At 35.9% G+C, this 18,610-nt stretch overlaps 1 protein-coding gene across 1 annotated transcript in view; it reads right to left on the bottom strand.

The window, feature by feature from the left end:
* TNNI3K (TNNI3 interacting kinase) overlaps window positions 1-18,610 on the bottom strand; it is a 280,406-nt gene that overhangs the window by 174,170 nt on the left and 87,626 nt on the right. The window contains exons 7-11 of the mRNA XM_081818637.1: window positions 15,383-15,521; window positions 9,136-9,280; window positions 8,945-9,049; window positions 5,531-5,625; window positions 4,789-4,938 (exon numbers count right to left, since the gene is read on the bottom strand). Coding sequence (XP_081674763.1) covers window positions 4,789-4,938; window positions 5,531-5,625; window positions 8,945-9,049; window positions 9,136-9,280; window positions 15,383-15,521 — 634 coding nt within the window. The remainder of the gene's footprint in view (window positions 1-4,788; window positions 4,939-5,530; window positions 5,626-8,944; window positions 9,050-9,135; window positions 9,281-15,382; window positions 15,522-18,610) is intronic.

The following is an 18,610-nucleotide window of genomic DNA, read 5'->3' as shown; positions in this document are numbered from 1 at the left end:
TAAGGATGGAAACTGAACTAAGATCTGATTCTCAAGTGAGGTGATAAGAGCGCAAACTCTGCAATAAGACAGAACTCTGTTTGGTACCAGCTCTCCACTTAAGAGCTGTGTGGTTTGGGCAAGTGTGACTTGGCAGATTGAAGTCTCAAACTTTTAATCTGTAATAGAAAGGTAATACCAATTTAAAGGGTTAGTTTGATTGTTTAATTATATATACATATATATGCATGTGTAATAGGCATGTAATGAATGTAAGTTCTCTTCTACTATCCATTTTAATGTATGTGGCTTTTGTTTTTTTTAGTTTCAAATTTTTATTTAAATTCTAGTTAGTTAACATACAGTGCAATATTGGTTTTAGGAGTAGAATTCAGTGTGTGTGGCTTTTTACATAGTTATTAAGTTTCAAAAATATTTTACTGTGTGTAAATGTGTTACTCCCCTATAAAAATGAAAGTTCTGATCATTCTAATGAGAGTTCATGCCATTCTATTTATTTTTTAAAAGAGAAACTAAACATGTAGAACGTAACCAGTACACACAAAATTGCACATAGATTTTGAAATACCATCTAAATCTTTCATTTAGTCCTTCTTCTACCCCAGAGCTAATTCACTCTAGTACACTAAACTAAGATTCACTAAACTAAGTAACTAAACTCCCAATAGGTAAGAATTCAATATAGAAGAAGTTTGGGAATTTATAACCCATTCATGAAGATTTATCAAAAAATTTAACGAATCCACCTCTTCCTTCAACTCCTCCCCCACTCTTATCTTTTAGTTATTTTTTACTGGTTGAAAACTGTAGAAACTCACAACTGTAAGACTTTATTACTTTTAGAGAATACACTATAGTACGTTTACTATAAATAATTCACACCATACTACACTTGTCAAAAGGAATGAACAAAGTATATATCATGGTACAGGAGCCTTGATTTTTATTGTTTTTGCTCACTTACTCACTAATTCTCCAACTGCAGCTCCCTGTCACTGTGAATCACAGTTGTTCTGATGTATACAAATATTGTATTCTGCATAATTAGATATCAGTATAGGAGCCTCTGTAAATTACTTTAACTGGTGTCAGTACTGAAGCAAATAAGAAGTTTTTAGTTCTGTTTCTAGTTTGGGTTATTTTCTGACCCTAAACAGCCTGACATAAAGAAGTGCTTTTCTTCGTGAAAGGCAGCCTTTTCAAATCTAACTGCCAGACACACTATTGAGCTATGTGTTCAATTCTAATTGGCTGAGATCTTTTCAATTCGGCAGTTTCATCTTTAATGCAATGGACGTAAGATTATATGTAGGTCTTTTCAGTGGGTTTTCCATACTGGTGATTAGGGCAGAGGATTTGAACATAAGCAGGCTGCTGGCTATTTCTTCTGGCCAATTTAAATTGATTCATACAAGTCCTTCGTACCCCAGGGAAAGGGCAGAACAAATCCAAGTGAGTGAGACAGCTATCACTACTCTCAGATGGAATAGTAGAAAACAAGGCGGTGGGGAGGGCAGGGGGTAGCCAACTAGAGGAGGGGAAACACTCTAAATACTGTAAAATTAGAGCTCTGAGTAGTCTTGCAGGGAAATATTGAAACTTAACCTGTAGGTTTCTGTGTAGTATCAAGGTCACAAGGAAAATTATTTCCAAGATTGATTTTGATATCTTTAGGTTAAAAGGGCTATGTAAATGGAAACTGTTCTTCATATCTGATCCTGCAGGGAGCCATGGTGAGTAAACTCTTTTCTGAGTTTCCAAAAGGAAGTTGATAACTCTTACAAAACTCTAAAGCACCCCTGAACTGAATGTGCTATATCAGAATAGCAGAGGGTAAGCTAAAAACTTTGTGTCAGGTGAAAAATTTGTCTTAGAAGAACAGAGACGGGTGCTATTGAGAAAAACTCCCAGTTTTCTATTAAGAGGGTAAACAAAAAAAGCAAGCAAGCAAACAAGCAAGCAAGCAAGCAAGCTGGTAGACTAGGATGAGCTATTTAAATTTGGGACATCCAAAAGTAGTCCTTTTTAAACAGACAGACCCTGGCTATGAAGCTTCCTTCTGGTTTATCTCTCCAAGGAGAGAACAAGGTATGGGGTAAACCATGATGGGACCATTTCTACAACATCTCTATCCTATAAAGAAGGAACTTCAAATGAAGTGTTTCCTCAACTCCATCTCCAAGTTGCTCAGGAAAATGCTTAGTATGCCACATCAGTTAATTTGGGGATTCCCTCTCTGAGGGAGAAAGGAAAGCATTTCTTTATTCAAAGAAAACAGGGACAGTGCACTGTTGACAATATTTTAACGAGGCCATTTCAATCTCCCCTGAACACAGGAAAACAATGCAACATTTTTCTAGCAATAGAAAATAGCAACAATTTCATTTTATTGGTTTTGACTTGTTCTGCTCTAGAACATATGCAAAGCATCCATCTGTCTCTTGAGTACTAACATTCAATTTGTTAAAATTCATAGTAATAATGAAATACAACACTGATGCCTAGCACATTAGTTGAACAAATAAGGGTGACAAGTATGGCAGATGTTGCAGAGACCAGTGGGTAAATCCCCTAAGCTAAAAGATTTTTGTTGTTGTCATTTGATAGGAAATCTTAGGAACTTACACAATGATTCATTGTTTCTTAAAGTGTGGAATTCCACAAAAATAAAACTAAAGCCAGTTTTAAACTATCACTCTCAGTCAACTAAAAACAAACAAAGCCAACCCCTGTGAAGAGCAGCTATATCTGAGCTGTCTTCCGGAAGACTAATGCTTTGTAAACAATCTTCTCTGAGACTCAAGTTTCTTGAGAGACACTATCTGAGAATCACTTGAATAAATGCAATTTGATGAGTAAGTAGAACTTAGTAAGCCCTCCTGAGGCTTCAGAATATGTAAGATTCTTCAACTGATACTCAAATACAGGACTACCTGGAATTTATTTTATACAGATTGGAAGGTCCTTATACCTAACAGAAATGCATCCAGATATTCATCAAAAGTCATGTACGTTAATGTTAATAGCAAAAGTATTCTTAATAGTCCCCAGCTGAAAATTATCCAAATGCCCCTAAACAGTAGAATGAATAGTGATATAATAACAAAACATTATACTACACAAGAATGAACAATATACAACTACCTGAAATAATATGAGTGAATCTCACAAATTGTTGGTCAAAAGAAGCCAGACTCAAAAATGTATAGACCATAACATTCCACTTGTATAAAGTATAGAGAGAGGCAAAGCTAATTTGTACTCCAAGAAGGCAGTGGTACCCTCTCTGGGGTATGACTGGAAGAGAATGTAAGTGGGGCTTTCGGGTGCTGGCCATATTCAATTTCTTCATCTGAACTGGATGTTGGATGTGAGTTCAGTTTGTGACAATTCATCGAGCTATAATGTGCAAATGTGTGTGCAAGCACATGTGTATTTACACAATACTCAAAGAAAAGCATAAAACATAATAGGGCTACATCTAACTCATTCCTTACTTTACCATGTCTGTTCACGTGTCTCTACTAAAGTAAGTCCTATAATCATTTATTCACTAACAGTCTTCAGATCTATATTTTTCTTCCTCTCTATGTGTTTACAACTCCCCATTTCTAGCTATCAAATTCCATCTCTTTTTTAATTGATAGAATTTCATGTCCCACTTCAGGCAGAAAACCTTTTAGATCAAATTGGTAGCCTAAGAAATCTTCCACACTTTTTTAGCATGGACATCTAAGATTCTAGCATTTAAACAGAACACTTCTTTATGTACTTTAAACATCCTAATAAGAGAGCAAAAGACAGGCAGCAGAGTTTGATATATTTTACAGTATTTAGTTGTAACCCTCTGATTTCAATGACAATGTATACTATTGCATTTCACCTGAAAATTTAAGCTCCATAGGAGCTTATGTGTATATGTAGAGCTCGCTGGTGAGGTACACTATATCTTAAAACAATGATGAAGGTTCTATTTCACCTTTGATTATTCCTAGTTTCCTCTCCCTTAAAATGTAGAGCTCATTATTGATCATCTTTATTTCTGAACTACTACTATTACCACTGTTATCAGTACTGAACTACCAATTTATTAGTACTTACTATGTGCCAGCCAGTGTTGTAATCAATGTGCATATATTATCTCATTTAATCTTTACAATTTTGTAAGTAGGAGTTGTGATTATTCTCATTCTTTCAGAAGAAACTGAAATTCAGTAAGGATAGATGATCAAAGATCAAAGAACACAGCTTGATTTAAACCCAGGTGTTCTCATATCAAAGCCCAAAGTTTCATCACTTTGAGCTCAAGTAAGTTTACACATATGCACTAATCATTGATTCCCTTACTTTTTCTAGTTCAGGCATTGTTAGCAAGGTTAGATGTAACAGATATTTTCCTTTCTTTGTATTTATTTCATTAAAATAATTTGAATCCACGTAAAAATTCCCCTATATAAGAGATAAAGTCTAGCTCTATGTCTACTCTAAGAAAGTAACTATTATTACATATTACAATTTTGTTTCTCTAATACCTAGGACTATTATAGCTCATTCTCTTTTCAAAGTGCCAGTATCAAGAATGCGTTTAGGTCATCTGCAGCCCCGGAGTTGCCTTCCCTAGTGATGGTCTATTGGACTCTTTGATCAAGTTCCCAAAGACTCAAATATAATCTACAGAGGAAATGGGGGTGTACAAGTCATACAAGTAAAAGAATTATTGATGCATTGACATAATCTATGCACACAGTTCAATGCATCACTATAGAGAGGCAATGATGAAAAATATACCTTTTTCATAAGCCCACATCAAACATGTCTGCTCATCTTTTTCACCACTAGACCTGCTGGGATCACAAGCTACCAGATTCATATCAGCTCCATTATCCAGTAAGAATTGAACTAGGCGAATGTGACCATGGTAGCAAGCAGAGTGCAATCCTATAATAGAATGAAAGTATGAAAGGAGAAAAGAGGAAAACTGAACCCCAATTTTCGAGACAGTTATCACCATATCATAGCATTGTTGCCAGAGATACAAAGCAAAGATAGATTTCTTTGATAAAGAATTAATTCTATTATTGAGCAAACACAACATACTTTAAACAAAAGATGTATCCTATTCTAGTTGATCTTCTAGATAGATTGCCTTATGTTTAGCTCAATTTTCAGTATTTCTACATGCACTGAAATTACCAAGAACAAATGTTGGCATCTTTGTACAAGAACGAAGACCCCAAACAAGTGTTTTTCTTGAGCAGCAAACCAAGGACAGGGCAGTGTTATCAGTCTGTACCTGGTATGGGCCATAATACGCGTCAACTATAGGTAATTTACCACAATAATGAAACTGACCAAAAGTCAGTCTGCTTTTTATTGTCACCATACACCATCAATTCTAAATGATGTCATTGATAAAACATCCCTCCTCATTAGGGTTGACCACTCCCTCTTTTCCCTTCCCTCTGAGCACACCAATGTTCTTGAGCATTGATATGCATCAAAAACTGGTGATGTTTCACCAAAGTCTTACCTGTGTGCCCATCCCTTCCTTGGTGGTTGATGCTTATGACATTTTGATCAAGAAGGAATTTAACCAGGTCAATACTCTTACCATAGGTACAAGCACTGCAAAAATACAACAAAAGGAAAAGACTTCTGTTATGAGTTGAATTGTGTGCCCCACAAATTAATATGTTGAAGCCCTCTTATAACTTCACAATATGACTATATTTAAAGGGGTACAATTTAAAGAGGTATTTAAATTAAACTGGAATCATTAGGATGGGCCTTATTCCAGTATGACTACTATTCTTATAAGAATAGTAGATTAGTACACAGATGACACAGACAGAGGGACAATCACGTGAAGACACAAGGAAAATGTGGCTATTTACAAGCCCAGGAGAGAGGCCTCAGAAGAAACCAAATCTGCTGACATCAAGATCTTGGACTTCCAGTCTCCAGAATTGTGAGAAAACAAATTTCTGGTGTTCAAGCCACCCAGTCTATTGTATTTTGTTATGGCAACCCTAAAAAGTACAGCTCTGATTCATACAGGCTATTCCAGATACTAGTGTGTATATGAGAGCACTAAAAAGACAAAGAAGGGAGAAGGAGGAAATGAGAGAGGAGAAGGAAGTGATAAAAAACAAGCACATATAGCAATATAATCCTGAAATTCCCAAATCTGGGCTTTCAAGATAAGAAGTTGTATAAAATTTCTAGTATCTTATTATTAAATATTTCCCATGATATTCTTTTTCATAAAAGGAGGAAAAATATTGCAAGACTTTCATGCATTTTTAGCTACAAGACCTAGGCATTCTGCAGGACAATTGAATGCGGGAACCCAGAAGTGTCCTGAGAGACTTAGGTGACAATCTGGACTTGTGATTGGCATCTGAAGTGGCAGGGGGCAGTCCTGTGGGACTGAGCCCTTAGCCTGTGGAATCTAACATTAACTCCAGGTAGATGGTATCAGAATTGAATTGAATTATAGGACACATACTTGGTGTCTGCAGAAAATTGGAGAATTGTTTGGTGTGGGAAAAACTCACACATGATTGGTGTCATGTATTTCAGAAGTGAAGTATTGGATTTTGTAGAACAGTACAGAAAAACAGCGTGTTTTTCTTTCCAAACTTGGTTCATTGGGTCTTAATATTTCCATTTCCTGGGATGACCTTGCCAATTCTTTTTCTTTAATGAAATGTCATTATTTTCCTTAAAGAAATATTATTCATCTAGCTGAACTGTTGTTCCATCGATGAAGTCTTATGGACCAAAGACTGAGTTCACTGCTATCTCTACTCTTTCTTTGTCATTTCAGACTTATGGCACTTATCATATTGTGTTATGATAATGGATACATCTCTGATTACCTTGATACCTTACAACAGAGTTCCTATAAGGAGGGAAGGGATGGTGGCATCTTAACGTTCCTACCACTGCCAACACAAGGCAAGTCCTTAATAAGTCATTCTTGAATAATTGAGTGAATAGAAAGCCACCACTTAGTGCAAAAGATCATATCACCATTAATTATTTGCGTTGTAAGTAGGACCCATAACACTACACTCTTAATGTTCCATTGTCTGAACTGCCTCATTGATTCTTTTCAAAGCAACCATTTACAGGAATTGATGAGTTCTGAATATATATATGCATGGGTGTATATATGTGTGTATATATGTGTACGTGTATATATACATATGAAAACAATAACAGAAATGTATCGAATGCTTTCTATTGAGTGCAAGGCACTGTGACTTTTACATAGAAAAATTTCAGAACCAGAGTAAACTCATGTAAAAGGAGAGTTTCTTTTATAAATATGTGCTTAAAATGAATAGAATAAAAATATTAATATGTTATTCCTAGTAGCCACAGGCTTACACAAAATAAAATGATTGGATACATACTTTTAACTCACTTCACTAAACTTGTCATATAGACTCTTCTGAAGGTGACAATCATCCTTTGATTATAGTTGGTTCCAATTAATGTGCACAGAGTAGCAAAATGATTTGAAAACTAGCCTGAGGTGTCAGCCTTAACAAGCATGACCTAATGGGGAAAGAGGACACCAGTAACCATATATATCAGTTCTGCCAATTTTCCTTTTGGGAAGAAATTCCACTGACCCATTTTGACTGAAAGCATGATCTAAAGAGTTTTTGCATCTATTCTGTTACAGAGCATGTAGAACACAGACAAAATATTTTGGCACTAGAACATGAAGATATATAAAAAGCACAGAATTTGGAATCAGGCAGGTATTTAATACATGATTGCTTAGTCATAAGACTCTTTGGCAAGTTATTTAGCTTCTCTGAGCCTCAGTTTTCTCATCTGTAAAAGAGAATAATAAACCCCACTTCATAAAATGGTTATAAGGATTAAATGAGATGATGGATGCAAATCATCTGGCATATATTCACTACTCCATAAATGGTAGCTTTCTTCAACTCCTTTTTGGCTGATCTTTTTTTCTGATAAGAAAAATCTGAGCATCCAAGCAATATTTGACAGATTGATGCCTTATCAGGAAGCACAAGCTTAATATTAATTCAGTATAAAGAAAAAGTCTTCTCATTTCTATTAGTCACTAGTGCAATACAAACACTATGTAAATAACATATTAGTCTCAAATACATTTTTTAGAAGTTGCAAGCTAGCCAAGAAATCTATAATGTGTAGGTAAATGATCTTATATTCAAGGTTTACTAAATTCAAAGTACTATGTTTTTATTTTTATAGCAAAATAGTAACTCATTTGTTAAAAATGAGGGTTTCAAATTTTATAAAACATCTGTCTATCTTTTGGGTATTTTAGGGAGCTATGGCTCTGAATTTTTAGCAACCTTTTCCCTCCTTTTCTAGAGCACACTGTAAAGGACTCTCATGTATTCCTGGAAAGGAGTTAATGCCTTCTTAGGTATCTCAGTGGCCACCCTGACTAGGCTTTTACAGGCTGACAGATGGATGTCTTAGATAGATAGATACATTTGCACATAAGGTTTAAGTGGTAAGGAAAAAAGTGTCACATTTGATGCTGATGAATTCTGGTAATGAGATTCTTGTCGGAGGAGGATTATGGGCACTGCCCCTTTTGGCAGCTTTCTGCAGAGTGAAGTGGAATAGAAGCAATATGCTTACAGATGTTGATATGCCTGTTGCCTTGGCAACATCAGTCCCTGTCTTTGCGGCTGCTGCCAGGAAAGCAGCATCTGGCTCTGGCCCCATCTGTTGTACTGGCTGAAGCATCTGCCTCTACCTTTTCTTCTGTGCATCTAGCTTGGGCTCCTTGTCCTCTGCCCACCCTCTGCTCTTGCTCTCTGATTGCAACATCTGCCACTATCCGTTCTTGCTTTATGTATACAACTTCAGGTGCTGAAGAGTATCAGCTACCCTTAGTGGCTATTGAACCTAAACATTCTTTTACCTGTGAAAAGCGGTTTCACTGAAGATGTTTTCTTTAGTCAGGCTTTCAGTTCCTGATATTTGAATGATTTCCTTGGCGACATCAAATTTGCCATTATAGCATGCCCTAGAGTTAAAGAAAATATTTTGGTAATAGTAAGAAGGTACATGTGGTTTACCTGGAGGACACATGGAACTATACATGTTACTCACAGGTGTAAAGGGGTATCTCCATAGATATTAACAACATGCGGCTGAACTTCACTATCATTCTGGAGCAGGTACTTCACTATATCATGGTGTCCAAAGCGAGAACAGAAATGGAGTGGGACATGGTCTTCATTGTCCTGAGCATTCACTGTCATCAACAAGAAAGGAAAAGTATGTTATCTGGAATCTTTTGTGTCTCAGCCTTCTCATGTGTAGTGTCAGGAACTTTTCTAAGTGCCTGAGAGACTCTTGGAAATTTCCAATTAATGATAATAATAAAGGAAATTAAGTGCAACCAATTTAAAAAGTTATAATTCTGTTCTATTGTCCATTACCACATTAAACAGGCTTTCTTCTAGCTTCCATAAATTCTATGGAATGCATCTAATCAAATCTACCTTGCACAATGGAATAGTTTAGGAAACTCATAAGCATCCAAAAGATCCTCATGGCCTTATTTCCACAAGTATCTCCTTCTAAATTGATTTTTTTCCTCTGTAAGATGTTAAAAATTACAGATCCTGGCTAAAGCATCATTCCCAGAGATTTTGGTTCAATAGGTTAGGGTGGGGTCTAGCACTGTGTATGTTTACAACACTATTTAGGAGGTTCTGATGTACCCTTAACTGAGAATTATCATACTACAGTATACACAACATGGCGTAATGAAAAGATAAGCTTTAGAGTGAGGCAGACCTCATTAATTATATTTCCTTAGACAGTTATTTAACATCCAGTTGTTCACTCAATAGTGGGCATCTGTCCTCTCTTTGGCTCAGCCAGCCTCATAACCCCTTTGGACATTTGGGGAATTCCCTATACTGAGAGTACTGACTAGAGGCTAAGACCATGTTTAATCATAGGAGCTGAAAAAAATGCTCTCCAAGCCTCCTTTGCAGTGAGGGCACAGGATTAGCAGAGAGTGGCCATATGTCCTGGTTTAGGCTTTACCCTAGCATAGTTTTTAATAGGGACCCTTTCACTCTCAACAGCGCCCTATGGGTTCCTCCAATCAACACATTATGTCAGACTCTGACATCAGAGCTGATGACACAAAAAAGCAGAACCTAATCTATCTTGGCAGTGTAGCAATAATAGAGTAGCTCCATCCAATTTCCAGTGGTAATGATTCCAGTCACAGACTCAATGCCCTACATGTTTGGTGCCAGAAGCACAAAGGTTGGCATGTGTACCTAGCAGCAGCAATGTGTCTCCAAATGACTACTTTTGGGCTGTGATTGTGGACATTGTTCCTCACTGTGAGAATTCCAAACCTGGCTTTCCATCCTGTCCTGGGGAATATTCTGTGCTCTAACTGATATCCTTTAATATATTCCTTTTCTGTTTAAATTAGCAAGAGTGAGTTTCCAATGCTTGCAGATAAGAACACCCAATTGATACATACTCATTCCTCAACAAGTATAAAACGATCACTGTGTGCCAAGCACTTTGCTCAGTGTTGGAGATACTGATTTATTATTAATAATGATGGATATAATAACAGTACTGTTATAGGGATGCTGAAAAGATTAAAGGAGATCATGACCAGAAAGTATCTAGCATGATGCTTGCCACAATATTAGACATTTAATGAAAGTGTCTATTCTCCTTTTTCACTAATTTCCCTCCTAGAAATCTGCTAAGTGCTAAGGCCAATATGCTATCAATGTATAGAATCTATATCCTCAAATAACCTGCAATCTAGTTGAATATTCAATCATTTCAGGGCAAAAGTAATAATAACTGAACACCAAGCTGCTAAATTCTGGATCTGCTTTAGCGCAATTTTTAAAACTAAAATAACTGAATCATCTGCTCCATAGCTATTTATTGTATTTGATTACTTTGTTAATCTGTACAAGGTGTTTTATTCAAAATAGAAAATAACAGTGCTTAACAAACCCTCTTATTATCATTCTTATATGTATCTATAATAAAAATTATCCATAGAATCAAAAGAATTGAAGAAAAAAAAGTAAAGGATATATAGGAAGGAAAAGAAAGGGAAGGTAATAGTTAATTTAAAAAATGTGCAAGTGGTTTATTACTACTGTTGTTACAATCATCATTTAACATTTAATGAACACAGGCCTTGTAGCTGTTATATTTGTAGACAATGATTCTTATTTTATTGTCCTGTAAGATCTAAGCCAAAGGGAAATCTTTAACAAAGTCACTGAACTTCTCCTCCCAAGGCCGTTATTGAAAAATAAATCTTTGAATCTTTTTTTATTAATGAGTGGCTCAGAAGGACATCCTTCCTTCAGAGGAATGTTCCTGGTTATTTTGATTATCTTTCTTTTTATGATACTTCTCCTTTGTTCACATTCTGTTGGAAGCCAGGGAAAGTCAATAGATGAGTCAATGCTTTAGAACAGTAGGGAGTCCAGGGCAACTGGAGGTCACGTAAGAGTTCTTGAGGTCCAGAGGGGACATTGTAAAGCAGAATGCAGCACAATCTTCCATTAATTCATAGTTTGCCTTTGACCATCCCTGGCCCCACCCAGAATTATTCTTCTCTAGTTGAGTCAATAAACTTCAAAGTAGATTATCTACTTGGTGAATTACCTTCAGTGGCCTAGAGGTTCTTCTCATCAAAGAAGATATAAATACCAACCGAAGGGACAAGCCAGGAGAGATCTGGATCAGACATAGAGTTTATATATACACATCTATATTTCTGCTTCAGCCATTGTGATCTACTTAGTTTTGTCTTGGATCAATTTGCAGTGACAAAAAAATGTATATGTTATTATATCTTATCTGAGGGAAACTGAATGTAAGAATGGTATTCTATTTGCTCTAATTTCACATTTTATTGAGAGTTAAATAAAGAAGAATTTCAAGCAGGGGCGCCTGGGTGGCTCAGTCGTTAAGCGTCTGCCTTCGGCTCAGGTCCTGATCCCAGGGTCCTGGGATGGAGCCCCACATCGGGCTCTCTGCTCGGCAGGAAGCTTGCTTCTCCCTCTCCCACTCCCCCTGCTTGTGTTCCCTCTCTCCCTCTGTTGCTCTCTATCAAATAAATAAATAAAATCTTAAAAAAATAAAAGACATTACTGAACACATATGCTCTTCAAAGTAGAGGACTAGGCACTTAATACTTTCCTAATAACGATTTACATCTATTTCTTTGCTTGAAATTCTTTTTTTTTTTTTAAGATTTTATTTATTTATTTGACAGAGAGAGACACAGCGAGAGAGGGAACACAAGCAGGGGGAGTGGGAGAGGGAGAAGCAGGCTTCCCACAGAGGAGGGAGCCTGATGCTGGGCTCGATTCCAGGACCCTGGGATCATGACCTGAGCCGAAGGTAGACGCTTAACAACTGAGCCACCCAGGCACCCCATTTAGTAGTGTCTTTTGAAAGAAAGATTGAGTGAATGTGTGGGTGGATGGATACTACCCCTTGCTTATCTCTGCTTATTGATCTTAAAGATAAAGTAAAAATTCCCATAGTAACCCAGCAAGGTAAGCACTTCCCATTAGCTTTCTAAAACAACTCCCAAGTGTGTCTTAAATACATTTTCAATTAACAAATCTGTGTAATAGCTCTGACAAGATATCGTTTTAGAAATAAAATACTTCCTCTTCCTGGCCAAGCCTCAGAAATTTTTGTGACTTTATATAATATCCAGTTCCATATGAAAGGAACTGTAGCATTTAATAGTCAGATGACAAAAAATTAATAAATTCTGAATTTAAAATTTTCCATTTTTAACTTTATTAAAATGATAAGTTATGAGGGCTCGATCACTACTTTCTTCTTATGGAGTCCAGCAATATTTTGACCTTTTCAATCTCATTCAATAAGCATTACATTTCTCCTTTCTCATTTTCCTATGTGGTACAAAGAAGAAGATGAGAGACGTGAAACATATGTGACTGAATAGGTCAACCTCCCAAACATGCTGAACTGAGGAGGTTGCTTTCAGAATTACATTTTGGCTAATTTTGTAGGCTGAATTTATTTTCATTTGTGACATTCTGTTACCATGGAAACATACTGTAAATACCAGATTTCAAATTGTGCCCCCTTTGAGGTCATTAATTCACTCTTCCTCTTATGTCCATTTACCACAAGCAAGGGCCAGATCTAAAATAAATCATCTGGAGGCTTAGCTACACTTTGGAATAAATGAACTAGCTGATACTAAATTTAGTACGGTGTCCAGTAGCACAACAGATCTTCTGGTTTATTCTTTGCAGTTGGTTGAAGTACAAAAGGGACTTAAATATCAAGTGTGTATTAGAAGGAAATAAAAATACATAAAAATCTGAGTCATGCTGTCTCTTCATATTTTAAATGATTGAGTAGAAAGCATGTAGTGCTTGTGTGAATCAGAAAGAAAGGGTTGAAAATTATATCATATGATGCTGGCATGTAGGGGGAATACAGGTGCAGTATACATTTTAATGCCTTTTGTAGAAGAGGACTTTGATCCTGGAGACATGCTGATCAATGATACTCATTTTGACACCACTGAGCTTTGGAGTTGCACAGAGGAATAAAAAGCTGAGGTTGGCATCGGTAATAAAAGGAAAAAAAGTGAGCTGTTCCTGACCCTTTGGAAGAGCGAGGCAGTTTCAAAAACACAATTATATGTTCAGTGGTTCATACAGGTGTATCTTTGCCTATTCTAAACCAACAAAATCAAAGAGACTGTTTAAACAACGTCTAAGGAACAGCATTTCCTTGTATCCTGACAACACAGGTTATTTACGATAATGCTATAAAAAAAATATCTTAGTTATTGCATACTGGCTCATAGAAAATGACACCAACTATGTTTCTCAAACTTTAGAAAATAAAATGGCCCTCTTTCCAACATGGAAACTGGAAACTGCCCTAGCCTCTTCCCACACGTGTCTCTGGAAACCTTTATGTTTTCCTTATGTGTAGATGAAAACATTGATTAGCTTTATTAACTGAATATTGATCTCAATTTTGGACCAAGGCACTGGCAGTTCGAGAGCTTTGACAACCTTGTCCTTTTGTAAATGCGCATAGTTTCTGCAGCAAAGGCAAGCAGCTCTTATAGCTGGGCTTTTAATTAGGTCTCTTGGGGGTCAATGGAAGAATGTTGGATGTGCCTGAGAGAATTTAATGATAAGATGTAACTCTGAGGGAATTTGTGTCAGAAAATAAAGTTTGTAAGGAAGAGAAAAAGAAAGAGAAAGAAAACTTTTTTCAACATTCTACTTTTAATCAATTTTCCAAAATTCATCTTATAATTAAGAAAATTAAAAGTTGTGGGAAATTCTATTCTATTAACCATATCCTAAAATCTTTCTGTATGTGCTAAAGATTTTTTCCCCTGGCCTGATCACACTGTAATGCTGTTTCACCAAAAATAATAGTAACATCAAATATTGGGGAGGATACGGGGAGGAACTGGAACTCTTATATATTGTTGTGGGAGTAAAAATAGTACAAACACTTAGGAAAACTGTTTTTAATTTCCTAAAAAGTTAAACGTATGCATACAGCAAATCTCCACACACACACACACACACACATCTCCAAAAATTGAATAAGAATGTTTCCGGCATCTACATTCATAAAAGCCAAATTAGGAACAGTCAAGCATCCATTAGGAGGATAATGGATAAACAAATTGTGGAATAATCATACAACTTTAACAATAAAAAAGACAAACTATGATTCATGCAACAACATGGATAAAAGTTAAAATAATACTGTCAATCAAAAGAAGGCAGTCCCAAATTGTACTGAACTCCAAGAGCAGAAAAAATTAACCTATGGCAATAGAAGCCAGAATATTGATTAACTTTTGTGGTTAAAGCAATTTACTGAGAAGAGGGAACAAGGGAGCTTTCCAGAGTTCAACTTTCCATATGAAAATATTCTATATCTTGATCTGGGTGGTTTTGCATGGATAGTAAATATTCGCTTAAGTCAACATTTACTTTAGATTTGAGAATTTTGCTGTATGCAAATTTTACCTCAATTAAAAAAACATTAGTGAAAAATAACAAAATGAGAATAATTTATCTAAGAAAACCCCTTAATTTTATTGAAGCATCTAATATATTAAGAGTTGAACTAAAATGTACATAAAATGATTAACATATAGATTTATTACATTAAAATAATAAATTATAATTTGTGGAACAAATTAGCATATGCAATTAATCAGCTTCAAGATTATTCTCTAATAAAAAAGAAAGTGCAAATAAAAAATACACATAAAGTAAAAAAAAGCAAATGTCTTCTAAATATATAATCTTACCATCTGCTTTGCTGCCTTCTTCCATCAAGAGTTTTGCAATATTAAAGAATCCTTTTGCAGATGCTAGGTGGAGGGGCCTATCTCCAACTTCACCACTTACATTTACATCAGCACCAAATTTCAAAAGAAGGCGGGTTACCTAAAGAATCCATTCATTTGAAATTAGTACCAAAAGTCAAACAATAATGCAAAGCTTTCAAAAATATGGAAGAAGACGTATCATTAAAGTGTTCTCTTAGATTATTTTTACCTGAAAATAACAGAAAACCCTAACCTGATTGGCTTAAACAATAAGGAATTTATTATTATATCACTTAACAAGAAGTCTAAAACTGGAGAAATTTCAGGGTTAGTTCTTCATTGTACATAAATAATCCTCCCTAAAGTCACCCATTATCTTCCCTAAACCATCTTTTCCAAAGTCTTCTTCTGGCCAGAGCCAGCAGTGTTTACTTGATTCTTGATTTTCACAGCAACTCCATGCATAACGGGTCACTGATGGTCATCTTGCTACTGGAGTTCTGGGTTCTTTTCTAGATTTGTGGGTAAATGGGAAATAGCTGCACTCGATCACAGCATCTTCCTCAATTAGCTGAGATCCACATTCAAAGGGAGAGAGAGATGAAGTATTAAACAACTTAGGAGTCTTCCAGGGATTGTTTCAGGTAATTTATAAGATTTCTTTAAATTATTTACCTATTCACTTATAACCTTCCAAATAATTTCTCTAAATCTGACATCGTCTCCTCTGGCCATTTCAGAAGTCAATACAATGATCCCAAGAGGTAAGTTAGAATGAATCTGTGCCATCAAAATAACAGTTATGGGAGGAACCCTCAACTGACCTGACCACTGAGGTGTTAGCATAAAAGTGAATTCAAACCCTAAATCTATTTTGGCTTTCTATGTGGTAGCAAATAAATATCTCTAGAATATGGTACATATTTGATAGAAATTCTAGGCAAAATTTAGCAGTGTGGGATGTGGTGAAATTTCCTATTGAAGGTAGGTAAAGAATAAGGGTTCTGAAGTTAGATTTTATCACCTTTAATAAATTATTTGACCTTTCAAAACTTCAGTTTCTTCATTATTAAGATGGGAATCACAATAGCTCCACTTCAAAGAGTTGTTACAAGGATTAAATAAGTTATCATATGTAAAACACTTAGAAAAGTGCCTGGCACTCAATAAATGCTAGCAGGAGTGGTAGCACCAATGTGGAACATGTGTATTTTATCCATTTATTTGTTGGCTAATGGGCAGACCAATACTTAATTCAGAAGAAATTGGAACAGTAAAAGTTAGTCTCAAGGACTGTGCATGCCTAAGCAGACATTTCCACTTACAAAGACTCCATGAATTCTGGTTATGTGACTTTATAATGGACAGCTTTAAACTATCTTTGAAATCGATTGTCTATTAAGCACTATTATTATATAGCTAAGAAATATTGCTCTTGGTACAAAACATCTACTCTTCCACTTAAAAATAAGTAAATAAACAAATGGCAAGGAACATGGAACATTAAGCACATTTATATATCGAATGTACCATTCTCCTGTCAGCATATTTTAGCAAATGACAATAGCATCCATAAATTACTTATGTGCTGTCTTCGCACACCGAAAGTGAGTCCCTTATCATAAAAAGGCCATCCACATTTTAGCATAATTTTATAAGACTGTGACTATATATTCAGGGAAAGTAAACAAATTTAGCTCTCCACCCAACATGCATAGAAGCTCTTTATGTTTCTGTGGGTGAGGAGGTTAATCACCAAAGAGGGTGACTCTACAAATAGCATGCATTGTGTACATCTGGTCTGTGCCTAAAGTCAGGAGTATGGAATTTTTCATCATCTGGGCTTTTAGACCCTGTGCTTTCTGAAGCATTTTCAGTGCCCAGCTCTCTAGTACACTCCAGTGCACTCTGAGCAGCACATCAAATGAAATGAGAAATCTTTCCTAGCTAGGTCACGCTTCATGGGTCTGAGAGTGTCCAAGCATATGCTAGCCAGCAAAGAAATAAAGGCACAATGACTAGAAGAGCACATAGACACAAATAAGTTTGATTTTTAACTTGGAATCCTCAGGCAGGACAATGGCATGACCTCTACGAAGACAAAAATGTATAATTTTACTCCATAACTGAGTAAGACTAGAGATCTAGAGATACAAAGTGAGGAAGAGTGAAAACAGGATGTCAAAAGAACAGTTAAGTTTTGATTATCCAATTACAAGTGTATTTCTGTTTTATTTGGTTCTATTTAGTTTCTTAAGAGTAGCTAAATGGCGATGTTTAAAAGTAGCACATAAAAATTTTGTCTTTCAATATGTTAAGGTTAAAAATCAATGGACTTAGTTTGTCCTAGGAGGTACATCACATAGGCTTTCTTTTCTGTAGACACCGTGGTTTTTAACTCATTAGGCATCTACCACTTTGGAAAAGTTTGACCATTCCATAAGATGTTAAACATAGTGTTACCATATAAGTCATCAATTCCACCCCTAGATGTACCCAAGAGAAATGCAAACAGATGTCTATATCAAAACTTGTACATGAGGTGGTGGGGGGGAATGGGTGAAATAGATGAAGGGGATTAAGAGTACACTTATCTTGATGAGCACTGAGAAATGTATAGAATTGTTGAATCATTATATCATACACCTGAAAGTCACATAACAGTGTATGTTAATTATACTGGAATAAAAAAACTTGAATGTTCAAAGCAGCATTATTCATAATAGCCAAAAAGTGGGGAAAAAATCCAACATCCATCAACTGATGAATGAATAAATAAAATCTGGCATATCCATACAACAAAGTAGTATTCCACACTAAAAAGCAAGGAGGTACTGATGCATGCTATAAAGTTGATGAAACTTAAGAACACTGTGCTAAGTGAAAGAAGTCAGTCACAAAAGACCATATGTTGCATGCCTCTACTTATAGGAGGTCTCCAGAATAGGTAAATCTTTAGAAACAGAAAGTATATTAGTATTTTCCTCAGGCTGGAAGAGAGAGGTTGGGAAGAAGTTGGAAGTGCTACTGTGTGCAAGGTTCCTTCTGGGGGTAATGACTTTGTTCAATTAATTGTCGTTATGGTTGTATACTCTGAATATACTAAAAACCACTGAGTTGTACAATTTAAATTTATCTCAATAAACTTGTTACAAATTTAAAAAATCAATGGACTTTGGAGTTAGAGCACCTGGCCTTGAATAACCA

Source organism: Leptonychotes weddellii, chromosome 4 (genome assembly GCF_054177405.1).
Source record: "Leptonychotes weddellii isolate Sample4059 chromosome 4, ASM5417740v2, whole genome shotgun sequence".
Taxonomy (NCBI): domain Eukaryota; kingdom Metazoa; phylum Chordata; class Mammalia; order Carnivora; family Phocidae; genus Leptonychotes; species Leptonychotes weddellii.
Note: the sequence above shows the minus strand (reverse complement) of the source record. Positions and strands in the feature narration are given on the sequence as shown.